Source organism: Amphiprion ocellaris, chromosome 2, assembly GCF_022539595.1.
Source record: "Amphiprion ocellaris isolate individual 3 ecotype Okinawa chromosome 2, ASM2253959v1, whole genome shotgun sequence".
In the NCBI taxonomy this organism is placed as follows: domain Eukaryota; kingdom Metazoa; phylum Chordata; class Actinopteri; family Pomacentridae; genus Amphiprion; species Amphiprion ocellaris.
This window is the reverse complement of record NC_072767.1, coordinates 10,465,232-10,485,425: the sequence shown is the minus strand read 5'-3', so window position 1 is coordinate 10,485,425 and position 20,194 is coordinate 10,465,232. Positions and strand designations below refer to the sequence as shown.

Sequence of the window (20,194 nt, the reverse complement as noted above, 5' to 3'; positions counted from 1 at the left end):
GCTTCAGAGGACAGTACGTAGACTACCTGAGAGGTCTAGTTCATTTGTAACACAACAAACATAATTTAAAATGAATTCTTTAACACTGACATTGACAGCAATGTGATCCACTTTTACAGTAGGCTGCTGTAGATAAATGCATGAGCAAATCTTGGCAAATCCGGTGATTTATTCTGTGCTTTTGCTTTAAAAGAAGTTCTGGATTACTGTTTTAAACAACATAAAATACAAGTCTTAAAGTCTTTTTATTCATTTAATTTAATGCCATGTTAAAATCCATAAGGTAAGATAAGTGGGGTTTTTTTGGTCTGTGGACTCAAACCCACAGGTATCTGATTAGATGCATGCTAAGTCAAAGCTCTACACATCAGGCCTGGGCAGCTGTGGCTCAGGTGGTAAAGCAGGTTGCCCACAAATTGTGAGGTTGTTGGTTGAATCTGCAGTCCCTCTGCTTGCTGAAGTGTCCTTGGGCAAGACGCTGAACCCAAAGCTAGTGGATGGGAAACACTGTAAAGTGCTTTGAGTAGCAATAACATAGAAAAGCATTATGTAAATGCAAACAGTTTACCATTTAGTGATGACTCACACCTTTTCGGCTAACCCTCAGCAAGCGGTGGATGAGAAGTTCCGCTGCATGGAGGAGAAAGAAGAAGAGACTCGTCGACTGCAGTTGCTCCTCAGAGAGAAGGAGAGAGACGTGGAGAGGCAGCGCTGCACCCTGGCCAACAACGAGGAGACCATCACTGTAAGTAAAAGCTCCTACAGAAACACACCCTTCTTTCTTTTTAATGTACTGACTGCTCCTACCCTCGTTTTTGGTTGTTTGTATGTGTGTGACAGAGCCTGGAAATGCTGATGCGGGGTAAGGTTCTGGAGTTGGAGCAGGTGTGTGATGCCTTTAGGAATATCAAGCAGCAGCAGCAGGAGAGCGAGGAGAGGCAGACCCGCATCCTGACAGAGAGAGATGCCATTATCAGCCAGCTGCAAGCAGCGCTACATACTCGCACACAGGAAGCACAGGTATTGAGAAGGGAGGACCAAAATAGAATCAATTTTTGGAAATATGTATTCAGTTAGGACCGGCATAACTGCAATTTTTTTTCCCAGTGTGTTTGTTCATAATGCCATGTTAATATAAATAAGCACCGTCCTGTGATCATTTTACAATAAGGGTATATTACTGTTCAAAATAACTTAATCTAACAGTAAGGGATTTTTTATCAACTCGGATCTTCTTTTAATAATTGTGGTGAATCTAATGATTATGCTATGGTAACAAAATGTAATGAATGAAGTTAAACTCAAGACAACAATCCCACACAATCATGTTTCCATGGCTCTTGAATGTAGGATCTGCGCTGCTCCCTGGTGGCGCAGGTCCAGTCTGCTCCAAGCATTATGGAGGAGCTGAAGGTCGGCCTCCAACTTAAAGACCGCCTGTTCCAGGAAGTGCTAGCTGACCGGGCCTATCAGGCCCACGACCACCAGAAGCAGGTCCAGAATCTGCTCAGAAACATCATCTCCAGGGATCAATACATTCAGGTAAACAGAACAACCAACTAGAAATGCAGGCTGAATATTAGAGTTGTATATAGGAAAACTAACAACAGCCTCCCTCCAGGACTCTGCAACCCGGCTTGGTGAGGTGATAACTGAGCAAGCATCAAGACTTCAGGTACTTCGCAAACAGCTGAACTCAGGTCTGGGATCACAGCAGGACTCTGGACCAGACTTGGCTGTGCAGCTCCATGCGGTTCAGGAGGAACTTCATCGGGCCCTGAGGAGGGAGAAGGAGAGCAGGGAGCTGAGCAGGAGTCAGGCTGTCAGGCTGGACTCCCTCAACAGGGCTTTGCATGTGAAGGAGGAGATTATCAGGGTTAGTGTGTGAGAGTGCCTTTTTTTTTTTTTTTAGCATGTTTATAATTTATCTTACTCTAACCTCTCATATAAACAGCTCATACTCAAAGTATGCCTAAGTAAATAATAATAAGGGTTGTGAAATTACTTGTACTGCATTATGATATTCTCTTCTACTAATTCTGCAAAATGTCCATTGTCACAATGCTAATTCCATCATTACAGCAACAGATTATTGTCATACTGATCTGTGTAATCTCACTGTGTAATCTGCTTGCTTCTCCATGCCATTTTTAAAATAATTGTTAAACTTTTGTCTGTGAAGTACAACACTTTCTGCTGATGTTTCATTTTACAAGCATACAACAAAAGAGAGGAATTAATGCCACCACAAGGCTTTCTGTGTGGAACATTGAAAGAAAGGGTTGAAATGACCAGATTAAATGAGTGAATGAGAACCTTATATCTGTTAAACAGTGAAACTCAGAGAAAAGTATAATATAATGAATAAACGTGTCAAGTGATTAGTTTACTTGTAAGAAGAATCAGCAGTAAATAATAGCTCCTGACTTTTAAACTGTAATGAAACAACAGTTGACAGCGCTGAAGGGAAAATTCAAAAGGCAGTACTTATCCAGACTCACAGCATTTCTAAGAGCTTTTTTACTGTCAGTCAGGAAACATTTACCACAATATGAGGGACTCAGAGAGCAATATTCATTAACATAAAAGGTAACAAAATCAGCAAAACAAAGATTTCAAATTTAGCTGAGGCTTTTAATCATCTACGGTGTCACTGTGTGTGTGTGTGTGTGTGTGTGTGTGTGTGTGTGTGTGTGTGTGTGTGTGTGTGTGTGTGTGTGTGTGTGTGTGTGTGTGTGTCTCTGTGTGTGTCTCTGTGTGTGTCTGTGTGTGTGTCTGTGTGTGTGTGTGCACACATGTCTGTCTGTCCGTGTCTGTCTGTGTCTGTGTGTACTGCAGGAATTTGAGCTACAGATGATGGATCCTTCAGGCCTCCCCCTGGTGGAGCGACTGACACAGGAGGTCCAAGAGCTGAGGGAGAGTCTGGTCCATCAGGATGGTTTAGCCAGAGGCCCTGCTCTTGGCCATGACTGGCCAAACAGTAGGCAGCCTGAGTCTGGAGGTGGGCATCAGAAAACCATGGGACAGTATCTGTAATAGCAACTCCTCTGGTGCCAGGGATTAGTGGCTGTTGAGTGGGCCTCTCAGCGGCGTGACTCACTGTGGTGGTGGCTTTTGTACTAATTCACCATAAATTTAACATTTTGTTTCTTGGTGAGCATACTAACATGGAACACTTTTTGTATTTTAACCAGTGCTGAAAGCCTGATGAATCCCAAGGTCTTTTCAACGGTTGTCAGCCTGCTTGCTTCTTTACACTGATGATGGAAGTGTGTGTTTTATTAATTAGACGTTTAAAATTACATCAACATTATTTCATCCTTTAACAAGCAGCAGCTTAAATTTGGGCCGAGAGACTGGATGGCCTCTCAGCCCTAACAAGCTATACACTGTTTGAAATTGCAAATCCTCCCAGTCTGTGTAGATTTGTGTAGGATTCCAACCTCACTGTGACAACAATTAATTGTTTTTGTAGCAATGGCTACACATATAACAAAACTCTATAAATGACTTTTAGATAGCAAGCTCACAGGATACGTTTTAGAAGAGATCAGGACCCTAACTGCAACCAAAATGATTCTAAAACATTATACATTTCATTATGGGAATTTCATTTTCACTGGTGTTCTTGTTGAGGGATTGGGTATAAAAGGAAACACTGACCTACAAAAAGAGAAAGCATGATTCCAGTTTGGTGTGGTGGGGGACAATGTAATAATATTTTTTTTTAAATACAAAAGAGAAATGCAAATAACTAATGTCTCGATGTTAAAATTGATCATTAAAACCGACTGCACCTTTGGAGAATTGAAGTTTGAAAATTTTGAGAATTTATTTAGTTTTTATTATCATTTATTGTGCAAATGTTACATTTTAATTTATTTTGAAACAAATTATTCAGCCTCTTCATTTGGGTCTGGTCTGATTGACAGCCAGTTTGGAAACATCTCAGACAATATTTTATTTATTTGCTTTGTTAATGATTTAGTGCAGTTATTGCAATGTTACTCTATTCATACAACTGCTTTGCTTAAAATATACCAAGATATTTTCTAGTTTGTAAAAATGTTGTCAGTTTTAAATGTCATTATATGTAACCTAGTACCGTGCAAAAGTTGAGTGGTTATGTCTTTGCATATTTAGCAGTATGATTGAGTCTTCTGAACCCAGGTCGCATGCTTCTTGAAAAATATGGAGATATAAACTTTTGCTATGTTGCCGTTGTTCTTATGATACTGTACACTTAGTTTAGAGCTTGCTTCTCAGATTTTTTGTAGCTTGTGCAATCTAACAACCATTGGCTTGAATACTCTGTGGTGTGAAATGGGTGAATATTATTTAAAGTGTCACACTGGAGCACAGTAAGTATATATTTTTTTCTTATTATAGTCAGAAAATCCAAAGAATGTAAAGTTTATGTGTCTGCAAAGACTCTCTGAAGGGGCACATTTGATGCATTGCAGTCATTCCAGCACATTTCAACAAATTTATAAACAAATTTATAAACTTTCAGGCCATAACTTGTTCTATAGCAGTGCCTAATAAATAAACCAAAACTTGCAACACTTGTATAATGCATTTTTGATTTCAGAAGGTTTGCATTGTTTGTATCGTTCAAGTTACTCTCTTTATGTGTTTGCACTAACTCAAGTTTTCATTATTTTCCCCTTTGTACTGCGACAAAGTGCAACTTTCTCCACTTCCCAAATGAAAGCACACTGCATGTTTACTATATTCATTAACTAGAAAAGATAAACAAAACCTACCAACAAACAAAAAAGCTTGGCAACCCAAGAGCAGAGACCACAGATGAACACAGCACATGCTCCCATGATTGTGTGAACTTGTGTCAAACTAAAGCACGCTGATGATGCTGATGATACAACTCGTTATGATGCAATTATTTTACACTCATTTGGACTTTAGCACAAAAAGTATTAAATGTCAAACTTTTTTTTTACGTCTTTACATATGAGGAAGTTTTGGGAGCAGTAGCAAGGATAAAATACCATTGACCATGGGTCCAAATATTTGAAATCCCCCCATAATAGTTTAGGAAATGCAAAAATTTCTCCCCTTTCCAGGTAATATTATAAATTCTGGTTTATAATCACTAATAGAATGTCTGAATCACAGAAAGTATGTGTCTTAAAGGGTTGTTAAAACCCTGAAATCATAAAAAACAAGAACATGTCCTATGGGTCCTCAGTGATGTCAGCTCTGATCATTGTATAGATTTGGCACTAATTTCCACTAATGATGAGAGCTGGGCTGTATAGCCCTTTAAAATGACATATAACCTATAAATGTATACATATTACATGATGATAACAAAAGAGAGTCCTGTCTTAGCTAGCTGTGAAATAACTACCACAGTTGACTTTCACACACTCAGATTGCTCATTATCTCTTTGTTCAGGAATTTGAAGCCATGTCCATCTGTCCTTTTTACTAGTCCATTCTGAACTTGAGCATTTTTCACTGACTCCAAACTCAGGATTAAATCCCATAATCTGACTCTTTCTAATCAACTCTGCACAGATCCCTGTGCAAGGTATAAGTGTATTGCATTTTAAAATACAGCACGGTACAGTAAAAAAAAAAAACTGGTCATTTAGTAGATCTTAAGACTGAAGATGTGTTCTTAGGTCTATTCAGTCAAACTCATTTGTGGTCCAAAGCTTAGTAGTGTTACTGGGTGCTATGTTACAAATTACCAACGCCATCACATAAGTGAGGAATTCCAGTAGGTCAGGTAAACATTACCTACAGCTATTTCAGAAATACACATTTTCTCTGTGTTGACAGTGTGACACTCAGTTGAATGGTTGCTGCATTGCAGAGTCACAAGCTGAAAAAATGGAAGTCAAGAATGGCCATGTTTTAAGATTGTACACATTTATGACCATGTTTTTCAGTTGATTTGTTGTGTTTCTGTGCCTGCTATAATTATATTCTGCTTTCACAAGAACTTAGCTCGGAGGATGAAGACCAGGCCGATGACATTAACAGCAAGTACACTGAGAGCATTGATGAAGAGAAGTCCAACACCAAGGTATGTAATAAACCAGCTGAAACATCTGGACAGGAATTTATTTTGTTGTCAGTTTGATGTTTAATGCCCTGTTTTTGCTTAATGCCATTAGTCATAACAATCTCATGATGGACATCTGGGATTTCTTTAAACTCTTTAGCCTAAAGATTTCTTTATTGTTTCAAGACCCTCTTTCATTGTTGTGATTGTGCAGCTAGAAAAATGATTTTTGACTCAATATACATGAAGTATGATGCACTTTGAGTGAAGCATTGGAACAAGAACATTTCACGATCTTGTCATTCTTTGGATGACAAGATTCTAGTCAGTTTATTGTGTATGAGTTGGGAATGAAAGCCAACCACATTATGTATAAATCAGAACAGGACCCAGATACACACAGACAAGCGGTTCAGCAAATCAAAGCAGACTTTTGCTAAGGTGAATTTTTAGTGTGTACTGCTCATAATGGTCAGTTTGTTCTGTTAGGTGTAAAGAAAAAAGATTATATGTACACACAGGCTGCTTGGGTGAAGTGATACGAGTGCATACAGTTAGAAGGAAAACAATGGAAGCAAACAACCAGAAACACACAAGAAAAATTATATTCTGAAAATAAAACAGAAAAAAGCTAAAGTAAAACTTAACACATATCAAACCAGTAGGCATTAGATTAATCTGACATCTCTGGCAAAATTTAAGCTTATTGGAAAGTCTGGTAAATTACTTTTTTCTACACTGTCTGCACCTGGCCCAAGTTTCGTCCTATTTTAGTATTTTTCTTTTGTAACATTGGATTTATTGAATTTATATTGATTAGTCTTCTTTTATTTATACTGCCTATTGGTCAGGTCTGCCTTGCAAAAGAGGTTTTCCAATTTACCTGTTTGGAAAATGGATAAATAAAGTAAATAAGTCATGTATTTTATATATGAGGGGATGTATTCATTAGCCATATCGATGATTGGCTGTCTGAAAAGAGTTGTGAAGGTTCAAGAAATGCTCTGTCCCAGGATCTTTGGCATGATGGTCATGGGCTGATGGAGGTGAAACAGTTAGTGGAGCAGAAGAGAGTGGTGGAGAGAGAGCTGGGAGAGCTGAAGGCTCAGCTGGAGAAGGCTGGGTTCTCCTCACTGTCACAGATGAGGTGAGGCAGTTTTACAAATGTATTTTTGATTCAGTCCCACTTAAGCTGTTTTGCTATTCTAAGTACTCACAACAAACACACTGCTACCACCTATTTGATTTTTAAGCAATTAACCTCTATCTTTGTGAGTTTTTTTTTCTTTTTTAGAAATTCATGTCCTTTATGAGATCTACAATCAGGGTAGGCTTGAAATTATTAAGAAACAGAACTGTTGCTGTTTTTGTCGGTCGTTTTTCGTGGCATATATTGACAACAATAAAAAATAAAAGAGACTAATGGAATAAGACCAGCCTTATCCTCTGGGGCAACAGGAATACATTTGTTTCGCCACTACAAGGCAAAACTTTTTTTTTTAACCCGCCTCTTTCTGTTTTAAAGGAAAGCTCTACTCAATCTACAAACAGAAAACAAAAATTTAAAGCATCAGCTGACTGAGTGGCTGCAGAAAAGCAGTAAACAGATTGATGAGCAGATGGTGCTGGAGGGTGAAGATGAGGATGAGGAAGAGGAACTGGATGTGACCATAGAAGGTGAGGAAGAGGAGGAATGGGAGGAGGAAGAAACATCAGAGCTGTGGGAGGCCTGTGATGGAGAGCTGTCCCTGTCTCAGGCTAAGGTCCAAATCAGTGATGAACAAAGGAAAAAGACAGCCAATAGACCTGAATCCCTGGACCTGTTTAGCAACTCCTCACAGGTTGGAGGACCATAACATATTATTTCTGTTTGTTTTGTTTTATTGTCTAAAATGTGATATTGATGGAAAACCAAAAACTGTATTGCAATATATATGCAAGTGACAATAATTTCTGGACTTCAGGATGATGGCCTGGCTAACAAGGAGTTGGCTGGTCGCCAGCAGACTGCTGCGTCCTCTGGGATGTGGGAAAAATCAGTTCACCTGCAGCAGAAGCGCAAGGAGCTGCAGGAGAGGCTAATGGTGTCTGAGGCCACAGTGCAGGCTGAGGCGGAGCAGCTCAAAGACTACAGGGAGCTGCTTAGTAAGTGGACAGATGATAACTTATACAACATGTGATAGGTGGTGACTATATTTACCTAATGAAATAAGCAAACACCAACTACAGATGCAAATGTATAGCTTAATCTTTTTCTGTGTCTCTTCAGCAGAAACAGCTGTGAAACAGAACAGTAAGCAGATCCGGGTGGACCCGCAAGACCTGGGCTATGAGACCTGTGGCCGCAGTGAGAACGAAGTTGAGAGGGAGGACACCAGCAGCCCAGGTATTGTGTATTTGTTTTAAACCGAAACGAAAACGAGGCAATTCATAGTTTGATAGGTGTCCAAGTTATGTAAAAATGACAATGTCAATAACTTTTCTGAAAAATAGCTCCCCTGTATAGTTATAGTGTTGTCAGAGAAACACTGGAGGGAGGCAAAGTACTGCTTTAACAGCACTTTTCCCTCTAAGCTGCACGCGTGCGTAACTGCGCACTGCTGACACGGTCTCCGCACACAGACAATCTGCACTGCGCACAAAAAAATCCAACCTAAATTGAAAATAAAAATAAACACATAATTCATTCTGTGCTATTTTTCAGTGCGAGTCATTGAGTGACCGGTGGCTGGCTGCTCCAGCCAATGATGCGATTCACATACGTATTTATGCAGCGAATCAACGTCATTGACAGGCGTCCGTATTTGCAGCCACCGTTGTTATAGCTAGCAGAGCAGTGTGGCCGATGTTGAGTGAAGACACGCTAATGATGCTAAGTGCTGCTTATGTTGACCCTTTATAACAATGGCAAAACGAACGGGCAGTGGCACATCCCATCACCAAGCCAACGTAAAAAAGAAATGCGATTCTTTTAAGATGGAATGGCTGTTGGAGTTAGGGTTGTCACCCGTCCCTTAAAATACGGAATCGTCCTTTATTTGTTTTTTTTTTTTTGTTTTTTTTTGTTTTTTTTTGTCTGCATTTTTTCTCATTGTTTAACTCCACAAAAGGGGAGTCAACATTGTATGAGATCGATGCATATTTTAGTCTTGCAGCCAAATATTTTAATATTTAGTGCATGTGTGTGACCATCACCGGCCCTCCCTGAAAGCTAAGCAGACATTCTTTATTAGAATTCCCTATTATAAGCCAGGGAGGGCAGTGCTACACCTCAGTGATGTGTGGGGGAAACAAAGACTGGACAGGACGAACAGGACGAACAGGGATAGAAATTAACAGGCGGTGCTATTGCAATTAAAGATAGTAAGGTGGTGTGTTATTCCCAACTACTAACTGTCCATCAATAAAAAAAATAAAAAAAAATTGAAAAAAGAAAAGAAAACCAAACCAGCACAAAAGAAAAAGAGATACAATAAATAAATAATTAAACAAACGGTACTGAGCACCATAATTGTGGATGTCTTGATAGTGTAGAATAGAATAGAACAGGCCAGAAGAGGATACGAGTGCAAGAGAGAATGAGTTTAGGGTAGAGACTCTGGAGAGATTCTCAGCACATTCTGGCGGGTCCCATCATTCGCTGAAATGGGACTCGGCAGTAGCTGGCAAGACCTGATCAAACATGCAAGTGTGAAGAACCCCGAAGCCCAGAACAGCAATCACGGTAAGGCAGGGCCAAGCCAACAGGGCACCCCTCCCCCCGGGCCGTAGGAGCCACAGGGCGGCGCCCCCAGAGAGCCATCGGGGCCACCGTGAACGACGGGAACCCGGAGAACAAGAGGGAGCAGCTACCGACACCCCCAGCGCGCCAAGACCGACCCAGGCGGCCCGGGGCACGAAGACCCACCCGCCACCCAAACCCCAACCCCGCCCACCACAGAGCCCATCATTCCTGCCCCCACCTGCTCTCGGGGCCCTAACTGTCGTGTCCCTATATGTGCCTAAGAGTAACTATATACAGTGATGTGTGAAGTATGTGAAGTGCACAGTAAGAGGCAGTCTGGTGTGGATCTGGCCCATGAGGACAGAGCAGCGGGGGAGACAGGTAGTAAGACCACTGGTACTGATGCAGAGGGCCCCCAGAGCCCAGAGGCAAGAGGCCGAGGTGGGCCCACCCGAACCCGACCGGCCCAGCCAGCACCAAAACCCCCAGAAGTCGCAGCGCTAGACCAGAGCCCCGGCAGACGCCGTAGCCCCACCACGGGCCAGCCGCATGCAGCACCCCGCCCCGGAGGGAGGACCAGGCCGCACCATCAGGGAGCGAGGGCCATGAGCCCCCACGCCCACCCCGGAGCCGGCACGTCCAGGATGCAGGGCGCTCACCCCGCAGCACCACCGAGACCCCATCCACCCCACTACTCCCCAGGACAGCACCGGGCCCAGACAGAAGCCCCCAGCCAGCAGAAACTGATCTCCAGTGGCGGCACACAGGCAAGTACCAAGGCCTGTGCCCGGATGAGCCAGAGCCACCCCCCCAGAGAGACCACCCGGCCCCCATGCCAGTCCCCCAGGCAGCGGAGGGCCCCCAGCCCCCCCAGGGGAGGGAGAGGGACGAGGACGAGCGGCCAGGCAGGAGAGGAGGGAGGAGGGAAGCAGAGCAGGAAGGGACAGGGGAGTGACCGGAGGGCCGACCCACCCCAAACCCCAGGGCCAGCCAGGGCACGCCAGAAGAGACCAGCCGCCGCTACCCCCAAGGCCCCGGGAGAGCGCACAGACCCAGCAGACCCAGGGCTCAAAGGGAGAGACACCGGGGACTCCCACCCCCAGGCAGAGGGCCCCGAGCCACGCCAGCCCCGCAGAGCCAGAGAGCGACCCCAAGAGCAATAGGGAAGGGACACCACTAGTGCATGCAAACAGCCTTGAAGTCCATGGTGCCATCCTACTTAAAAAGGTAGAGGGTTAATAAACTGAAATAAAGCAGAGAGAAGTCAGACCATACACACAGACAGAATAATAATTACAATTTTATGAGGGAAATGGCATACGCCCACATACAAGCGGAGGCTATAGATTAATATTTATTGATTTAATAAATTGAGACCATTTTTCTTTGAAGAAGTCCAATTGGTTTTTTCTGATAGCAGATATTCTCTCTAGTGAAATGTTTTCTGTGAGGAGGTTCAGCCAATGGATGATGTTGAGGGCTTTCTTATCTTTCCAGTTAACTAAGATAGTTTTTTTGGCAATGGCGATAGCTGCAAGTGTGGGTTGGATATGAATGTCTGGTAGGGCTGTTTGCGTTAGATCACCAATTAGGCAAACGTTTGGGGAATGCGGAATCCCGCAGTCCAAAATATTGGAGAGTTTCTGTGTGATCGTTACCCAGAATTGATAGACAGGTGTACAAAGCCACAGAGCGTGAAAGTAAGTGTCCGTCATGTTTTGGGTGCATTGCGTACATGTGTCTGAGCGAGAGAAGCCCACTTTATACAGTTTATATTGCGTTATATGCGTTCTGTGAAGCACCTTAAATTGGATCAATTGTAAGTTGGTGTTTTTAGTCATTTTATTTAGTCATCGTCCTTTATTTGACAATTAATTGTTGCGTCCCGTATTTTTATAAATGTCCCATACACGTCTGTCACACACTTATCAAAACTGTATAATGAATAAAAGAAAACACAGGAAATATTAAGGGCAGCCAATATCATCTTCGTCGGACCTATGTAGCGAGGACCCGATGCGAGGTCCAGACAGTGTTGCCAACTTGGCGACTTCTTGCTAAATCTGGTCACTTTCGCGACAAATCTAGCGTTTTGGAGACTCTGACATGAAAGCTCGGATCATTCTGCAGTTACTGTCATCCACGAGCAGCAGGTGCTGCTGTGAGATCCTCCCCTTCACAAAGCACAGGCGGACAGTCTAGTAACCCCGCAGCAGTCCCACTGTCTGATTAGAGGAGACCCACATCGCTCCGCGGCCCCATGCACAATGTCACTGCATATCCCGTCCTGCCTTACAGAGCGGGATATAAATGAAAATGTTTCTTCACTATCATACTAAAATAAATCACTGCATTTAGCCTCTAGTTCGGGAACTAGAGGCTAGAATGGGGAATTATGCAAATTAGGCGATGAGGTCATTTAGCAGCTTCTAGCAACTTTTAGGACAGCCAATAGCTACTTTCCTTACTGAGGAGGTGGCAACACTGGGTCCAGCGGATAGACTCTGTGCCCGGTCCTATGGTCCAGTCGCGGGCTGCAGGGTTACAGACGCTGATGCTCCCGTGCGTTTAAAAATGTCCACACCCGAAATTCCACCACGTCCATAGAAGCAAAAACATTTGCAAATGTACCAACATGAGTGGGAAGACTCGAGCCCCTGGCAATAGGTTCAGGGCAAACTGTGTTTTCTGTTGCTCACGGACTGGCTGACGTAAGGCAGCATCAGGACACCAACATGTAAGAAACATGAGAATAGAGGACCCAACCACCAGGTCACAGTTTTTCCTCCCCCAATCATCTCCTGAAGTAGATATGGTAAGGGACATCAGTATATGGTTGTGAATTTACCAGAGGATGCTTATAATCATGCTGATGTGGTCCTAGACTATACAGTAGTTTAGTGACAGTATATGCTTATAAGCTATGCTATATAAGTTTTTTTTTTAATACTTTTTAGTTTTAAATAAACATTTATTTAATAGCCTATATGTGATCAATAAATGGCCTTTGCCTATCTAAAGAAAAACTCACTCAGAACTCTGATATGTTAACAGTACTAAATAAATCAATAAATACATGCATACACACATAAATAAGATAATACATTAACTGTGTTAAGATAAGATTTAGATTAAAAAATGTCTGTAGAGAATTTCTTTGTCCAGTATTCTGCATTCAGTTGTTTATGTTTTTACAGAATACAGTATTGCACACTGGTTGGTCATTACATTTTATTTTATTAGTATGGTTTCAATGTTTAAAATGAGGCCACTTCTTTTCAGACAGAACCTGTGATCATAAAACAATACAAAACATTTAGTTCCATGTTAATAAAGCACTTGAAGCTTTAGGTATGGCTAAATGCTTTTTTCAGAATTAAATATACCACTCCTTGGGTGGTAGTGGCCCCAGGTTCGGTAAAGTTGGAAAGATATTCACAGATTCAGACTTCCAAGATCAATAACTCGTTAGATATACGCTGTCAAAACATAAACAATGCCTCTTTCAAATCGCTGTAAGGCAGACAATGTGCTACAAGCCCAGTTTTATCAAAAGTAGCTGTCTTTCAAGCTGCAGAAATAGTATTGGTGTCTATCGAGTGCACAGGGACCGTCTGCAAATTGCAACACCACTGCAACAGCAAAGAGAGACACAAATATTCAATAACTTCACTCTTATACATTGTAGTGTCACCAAATTCACTGCAGCCTTCAACTGGCTCCTGTTGACAAAGTGTTTTAACAGAAATGTAAATGCTGTAATTTGATTCTTTTAGTAAACCATGTAACTTGGATGGATGTGATGCTGGTGTGACCACAGTGCACACATCTGATGTTGCTCACAGTGGTCCAAGGGACCGCTCAGGGAGTTTGTGTGTTTGCTCAGACTCATGAAAAATTAGAGGAACATTGTTTAACAGTAAACATAAGCTCAGTTGACTGTCATCTGTGCGTATGATAATAAAGGAAACATGGGAAATGCTCACAGATTAATTTTTTTTAAACGCAGTTTAATGCTGCTCATAGGCAACATGTTTTTTGTCTGATTAATCTGATAAACCCCTCTTGTATGTTGTACAGAATTTGATGACCTAGAGATGTGTACATCTCTTGACTGTTCTTCCCAGTGGTGGCCTGCCAGCAGCACCACTTTCACCAAAACCACCACCCAAAGCTCTGGCTGTGGAGATGAGGTCTTGTCTCTTCAGTGCCATGTTGAGGACCTTCGTTCACAGTTGTCCCGCTCTCAGGGAGTCATTCGGGGACTTCAGACCCGCCTCTGCAGCCTCTCCATCTCTAGTGACTATGGACCCTCCACACCTAGCAAGATCAATTTGTCCCTCCAGGCCTCTCCCTCACGGGCTGGGACAGAGGAGGACGAGGGCTGGCAGTCATCTGATGGAGGACCACTGACTTTGTCCCTTCACCATCATGCAGACAAGGGCCTTCAGCAGCTTGTGTCCCGTGTGGATGCACTGGAAGACCAGCTTAGGAAAGGTGGCAAGAAGGCTGTCACTGAGGACGTAAAGTCTGCCACCTGGCCGGGGTGAGAAGGAAAATGTCATTTATTTCTTTTATTTTGGGTACTATTTTGGTTATGCTCTGTACACCCTGAACATGTATCGTGCAAACCTAAACCCTCCATGGGTTGCGTGTATGGATGGATGGATGGATGGATAGATGGATGGATGATTTTGGGATAAAATGGGAAAAACTTTATTGGACCTACAGTATCAACCTCTTGCTGCTTGATATGTGGTTCAGTCCATGTTACTACTACAACTATCACCTGCTCCTAAGAGACAATCATTCAGGATGATCAAGAGTCAACCAAGAATCGCCAAGAAAGCAGGTCTACAATGAACTAGAAGCTGCTGGAACACAGGAGTCAGTGTCCACAATCGAGTATGTTTGATATCACCATGGGCTAGAAGTTGCCATGCAAGAAGGAAGACCTTCCTCTCGAAAATAAAATTAAAATTATGTTTCAACTGAAGTTTTCTGTGGGTTGAATGGACAAAGAAAACCTTTCTGGAGAAAAGTCCTGTGATCAGATGCAAAACAAAATTTAACTATTTGGCCACGAAGACCAGAAATATGTTTTGAAGAGAGAAAATGAGGCCTTCAACTCCAAAAACACTGTACCTACCATCAACTGCGGTGGTGATAGTATTATGCTCTGGGACTGTCTTGCTGCCAGTGGAACTGGAGCTTTACGCAAAATAAGTGGAATAATAAAGGAGGATTACCTACACATTCTTCAGGAAAGCCTAAAATCATCAGTCAGAAGGTTGGGTCTTGAACACGGTTTGGTATTCCAGCATGACAATGGCCCTAAACACATATCAAAAATGGTAAACAATTGGCTAAATCTGATGGAATTAAGGTTTTAGACTGTCCTTTCCAAAGTTTTGATTTAAACCCTAGCAAAAACCTGTGAGACTGTGACGAAAAAAACAAGTCAGTAAACTGTCAAATTGAATTGTGCTACACTAATTCTGCCAAGAGGAGAGATCATAGATACAACCTGAAGCTTGTAGACGACTACCAAATGTGCCTAGTTGAGGTGAAAATGGCCAAAAGCCATTTAATCAAATATTAGCATTGCTAAATGTATATCTATCTTTGAATAAACCAAAATGCATGATTGACATTTGTAAGGCATAAGTTTGAATCATTCCATTATAGAAAATTGAGAATCAGGAAACTCAAGACCGCCATGATATAGATAGTCTATACAAGTGTCTTTTGTTCACATTCTATATGTCACTTGTTACTTTCTTTTTGTTGATACTCTAGTAAATTTGACACACTGATCCAAGGTCAGGCCAGGGAGCTGTCTCACCTTCGCCAGAGACTGCGAGAAGGTCGATGCATGTGCAACATCCTCACCCAGCACCTGGGAGACACCACAAAGGCCTTCGAGGAGCTGTTGCGGGCCAATGACATTGACTACTACATGGGCCAGAGCTTCAGGGACCAGCTAGCTAAGAACTGTGCTCTGGCACAGCGAGCCAGTGCAAAGATCAGTGCAAGTCAGTTGTTTGGCTTTATTTCATTATACACAGTTTCATTCTGTCACCCAGGCTGCCTGATCAGCAAAAAGTGTAGTGGAAAGTTAATGACATCAGTGCTCTTTGTATGTTTTCCAACAGGAGATCACTCTGAAGATCCAGATGAGAAGACAGAACTGCTTGCCATCCGGTCAGTGTTCATTAACTTTTTGTGTTTTTGTATATGTCCTTGTTTGTGCATCATCATGTTTTGTCTCTAAATTTCTGCTTTGGAGTCAGATTCTATATAAAGGAAAGTATTGGTGTGTGGTGCTTTGACTGATAAAAATGATAAAAAGCACAAAAACATTTTTCATCCATACGCACAGTAAGACTCAATAATACATACAGCAAAAGCAACAACAACACAACAGCTCCAAGCCTAATTAGTTCAAAAGCTAGTTCTCCTCAATAATGTCATGTCTTACTTCTGTAAAAGACAGACATGACATTAAAGATAGTAAGTTATGAATAGAAAGAAAAATATCGATTAGCAGCTTAATGTTAAATCACAAGTAAAAGCGGGACATCCATATCATATTTTTAAAAAGCTGCTCAACTTCCTGTGTAAACAGATACAATGTGAAATTAGTAATTAAATCCATTGCAGAGCAACTGACAGTTCTAGTATTAAACTATAGAGGTTACGAAAAGTTCCCTACTGACAAATGCCAAGTCATGTCATCCATAATGGTCAAAAGAATAACAAAAAAATAAATAAAACAAATGGTTTTCTGCTCAAACTCAATGCCCTGCTAATTCAAATCTTATCTCTATTATCCTGTAATGCAGAGATTCAAACCCACAGACCAAAGTCTGGTTACAGTTTAACAATATAAGAGCTTTTTGTACAAATAACAAATATTGATGCATTGCACAACCCATTTAACAATGGTTGCATATTTGTGAGATTAAGAGGATTGGCCAAAATATGTATCCCTGCAAAATCTGGAAATGTCAGCAAACCTCAGTTTCTTCAATCTTCTGTGCCATATTCAACCTTATTTACTTTCTTGTATTCTTCTTTTTTCTTACTCACAATGTCAAATCTTATTTCCTGCTGACTACAGCTGGCTTCATGTCTGGGCCATTTAGCAGTTTATCAGAGGAGCTGCTGTGAAGTCACACAAAATCCACAAGTTCCCCATCCCATGTTGTAGGGCAGAGCCATACGAATCATACAGCTCATTCATTTTTGCAAGGGATTGGTGAGCAGCAGGACACAGCTGTTCTCTGAGCAAAGACTTTTATCCTCATCTCTCACCCTTGTATATACTGTAAATATTATTACTATTGTTCTATTATTATTTTATTCTTATCACTACGTCCACTGTTACATAAACTGTTGTAACAATGTAAATTTCCCCTGGAGTGGGGAGAGATAAAGAACTTTATCTTATTTTATCTTATCTTTAACAGTCCAGGTGACTGATCAGCTAATTAGGCAGACAGCACAGGAAAAAAGAGAGAGAGATGATGAACAAAATAGCACCACTAGTTTGATCAGGACAGTTGTGCTGGAGAAGCAAAAACCTTGATGCTATGTTTTATGTTCATTTCAGAATAAACAACATAGTAGGGAAAATCAAGTAGCCATTAATTCTCCATTATTCATTCTATGTACTATTTCTATTTTTTTACTGAACCATAGCACTTAGCTTTTTGAGTTCATTATTTATTGACACAGAAACATCTGAATAATAAGTCAATGATTAGATAACATTTTAGCAAACTTTGCAAAGTTGACCTATTAAAATGAACTGTAACATTACCATGTCTTCAGTAGAAAATTGTTTAGTACAAAGAATGTTTTAAGCACAGACTTTTCAGCCTCATTAGTTAAATCTTCATTCATGCTATTTAATGTAAATATAATATACAATTTTTTGAGCTTTAAACATAAATATGACTCCATTAGGTTCCAGCTAGGAGCACAGCTTGTGGTGCTCCTCTCTTCTGGATGAGTGATGAATGTCCTGGATGCTCAATCATTTGTACCATAGCAGCTAATTATTTCTGTTTCACAACATAGATCTTTCATAAATTAGTGAAATGAAAGCAATAAAATGTCTCTAAGGTAAAAGAAATGCCTTTTAAAATTTGTCATAATAGTTATTGCACATTTAAAAGTTGTAGTGTGAAAGTGTTGTTGAGTTATATTAAATGGGCAAAACATACTATAACAACAATATGGTTATTCACGCTTGACCAGTGTTTTGGGTAGCAAAGGGTGAGTGCTAGGTCAGTACTAATAAAGACACAGTGCTTTGTAGAATATTAGAGGTGCCCCTCAGAGAGACAGACATAATGACATTAAATGGGAAAGAAAGAGGGAGAGGGGGAGGCCTCCAGTAACCTAATATTGTGTTGTTAGAGCACAGATGGCCGACCATCACATTTTGGCTTCGCTGTGATTCTGATTCTGAGAGTATGTACAATGGGGTTGTCGCTTTTACACACATTGTGACAAGAATGTGTCTGACAAATATTCACTGAATACATGAAATATCTCTTGTAGCAAATGAGCAGGATTAGCAATGCTGAAATGACGACCGGCACAGCACAAAAGTGGACTGCCGTGCCTTTATTTTCTGTATATTATGTACCTCAGAGTATAATGTGGGCTGCACGTCTTGGTGGTTAGCACCATGGCCTCACAGCTAGAAGATCCTGCATCTCGACGTAGACCTGGGATCTTTCTGCATGGAGTTTGCATGTTCTCCCTGTGCATATGTGGGTTTTCTCCAGGTACTCCGGCTTCCTCCCACACAGTCCATAAAAATGCTGAGGTTAATTAGTAACTCTAAATTTTCCGTAGGTGTGAATGTGAGTGTGATTGTTTGTCTCTATATGTAGAGACTGGTGACCTGTCCGGGGTGTCCCCTGCCTTCACCCTAAGTCACCTGGGATAGACTCCTTGCACAAGGGTTTTCTAACCATCAATTAGCATTTCAGCACCATTAGCTAACACAATGTAGCATTAGAACACAGGAGTGATGGTTGCTGGAAATGGGCTTCTGTACCCCTATTTAGATATTCAATTAAAAATCAGCCGTTTCCAGCAAGAATAGTCATTTACCACATTAACAATGTCTAGACTGGATTTATGATGAATTTAATGTTATCTTCACTGAATCATGATTATCTCTCTTTCAAAAATAAGGACTAGGTGACCCCAAACTTTTGAACGGTAGTGTTTATTTGTCGTCTGTTGAACCCATGGTTAGGCGATGTTCTTAATGGGTCTGAGATTACAAATTGATGCTGTGCAGCCAAACATTGTTCAAACCTACAGAAATAGTGGAGATCCTAAAGTTTCCAAAGACATTCAGTATGTCAGGCTTGAACTCCAAAATGATGATCAATCAGTGCCATCTGATGGAGGGGTGCTGACATAAAATTCAGTGTTAACTTGTATAACTTGGATAATATGCTATCCAGAACATAATACCATCAAGCAGTCGGAAGGGTCAGTTTAAATACAGCATATATAGCATGGATGGATAGCGGTAAGCATGTCCATACAGTCTGGGCTACACATTTCAGGGCATGTTGTTGGCCTCTAATCAGGTTAAGTTATTAAGACCTCGAATGAGGAGGGAAATAGGTCAGGAGGAGATAAACGCAGAGAGAGGGAGGGGCGGGCTAGGGAACAGAGAGAGGCCGAGAGAGAGAGCATGTGAGGGATGAAGCTCGACAGAAAGGACATCACTTTGCTTCAGTATATCGGGAGCAGCACATGATGCTACACATCCAGCAGAGCACTCTCTACTATGGAAGATTTACTCATCATAGACCAGGGCTTTTTTCATTTCTGTACTGATAGGGGATGATTCAGTGATGACTTGAATTTGTATGCTTTTCTACCTACTTCTTGAATTTTCTTCTTGCTATGGCTGGAGCTAAAGTTTTTCCTCGTGAAGCGCCTGAAGTGCATTCCAAATAGTTTTTTGCTTTTTTTTTTTTTTTGTTTTGTTTTACATTTTTCAATCCTGCAAAGACAAAACAGCGTTTTTGTTTTATGAATCCACTCTTGCATCAGAGAGGAAGCCTGGATGTGTTTGTAATCGGACAGATGTGGTCAGAAAACACACAAACATGCAGAAGAAAGAGGATTTTGAGGGTGATCATCATTCATTCAACTTCTGTTTCTTTCTTTCTCTGATGAGAGCATAAGCTTACAAGCCCTTGGGATTTGGACATCTGTTTACAGCTGCACACCTTTGCTTTTTTCTGTTACTCTTTCATTGTGACATCTCTGCCTTGGGGCTTCGCTGCTGTGTGATTGGTGCTGGAGACTTTCCTTTGAAAGCATTATTCAAGATTTAAATGCAGAAAAATACTAATCTAGGGACCATAAAATGCTGCAGTAGTAGAAAAACA

General features: G+C 41.3%; 1 protein-coding gene across 18 annotated transcripts in view; it reads left to right on the top strand.

The window, feature by feature from the left end:
- The window catches only part of pde4dip (phosphodiesterase 4D interacting protein), a 170,594-nt gene that overhangs the window by 129,768 nt on the left and 20,632 nt on the right, over positions 1 to 20,194 (top strand). For 17 of the 18 annotated variants that reach the window (XM_055005964.1, XM_055005976.1, XM_055005960.1 and 14 more), the window contains 13 exons: positions 608 to 745; positions 841 to 1,020; positions 1,351 to 1,542; positions 1,622 to 1,876; positions 2,839 to 3,001; positions 5,970 to 6,055; positions 7,048 to 7,181; positions 7,560 to 7,875; positions 7,999 to 8,179; positions 8,304 to 8,420; positions 13,839 to 14,304; positions 15,558 to 15,793; positions 15,914 to 15,962. In XM_055005964.1, coding sequence (XP_054861939.1) covers positions 608 to 745; positions 841 to 1,020; positions 1,351 to 1,542; positions 1,622 to 1,876; positions 2,839 to 3,001; positions 5,970 to 6,055; positions 7,048 to 7,181; positions 7,560 to 7,875; positions 7,999 to 8,179; positions 8,304 to 8,420; positions 13,839 to 14,304; positions 15,558 to 15,793; positions 15,914 to 15,962 — 2,513 coding nt within the window. The remainder of the gene's footprint in view (positions 1 to 607; positions 746 to 840; positions 1,021 to 1,350; positions 1,543 to 1,621; positions 1,877 to 2,838; positions 3,002 to 5,969; positions 6,056 to 7,047; positions 7,182 to 7,559; positions 7,876 to 7,998; positions 8,180 to 8,303; positions 8,421 to 13,838; positions 14,305 to 15,557; positions 15,794 to 15,913; positions 15,963 to 20,194) is intronic. The other variant, XM_035943871.2, reaches the window with a different exon arrangement.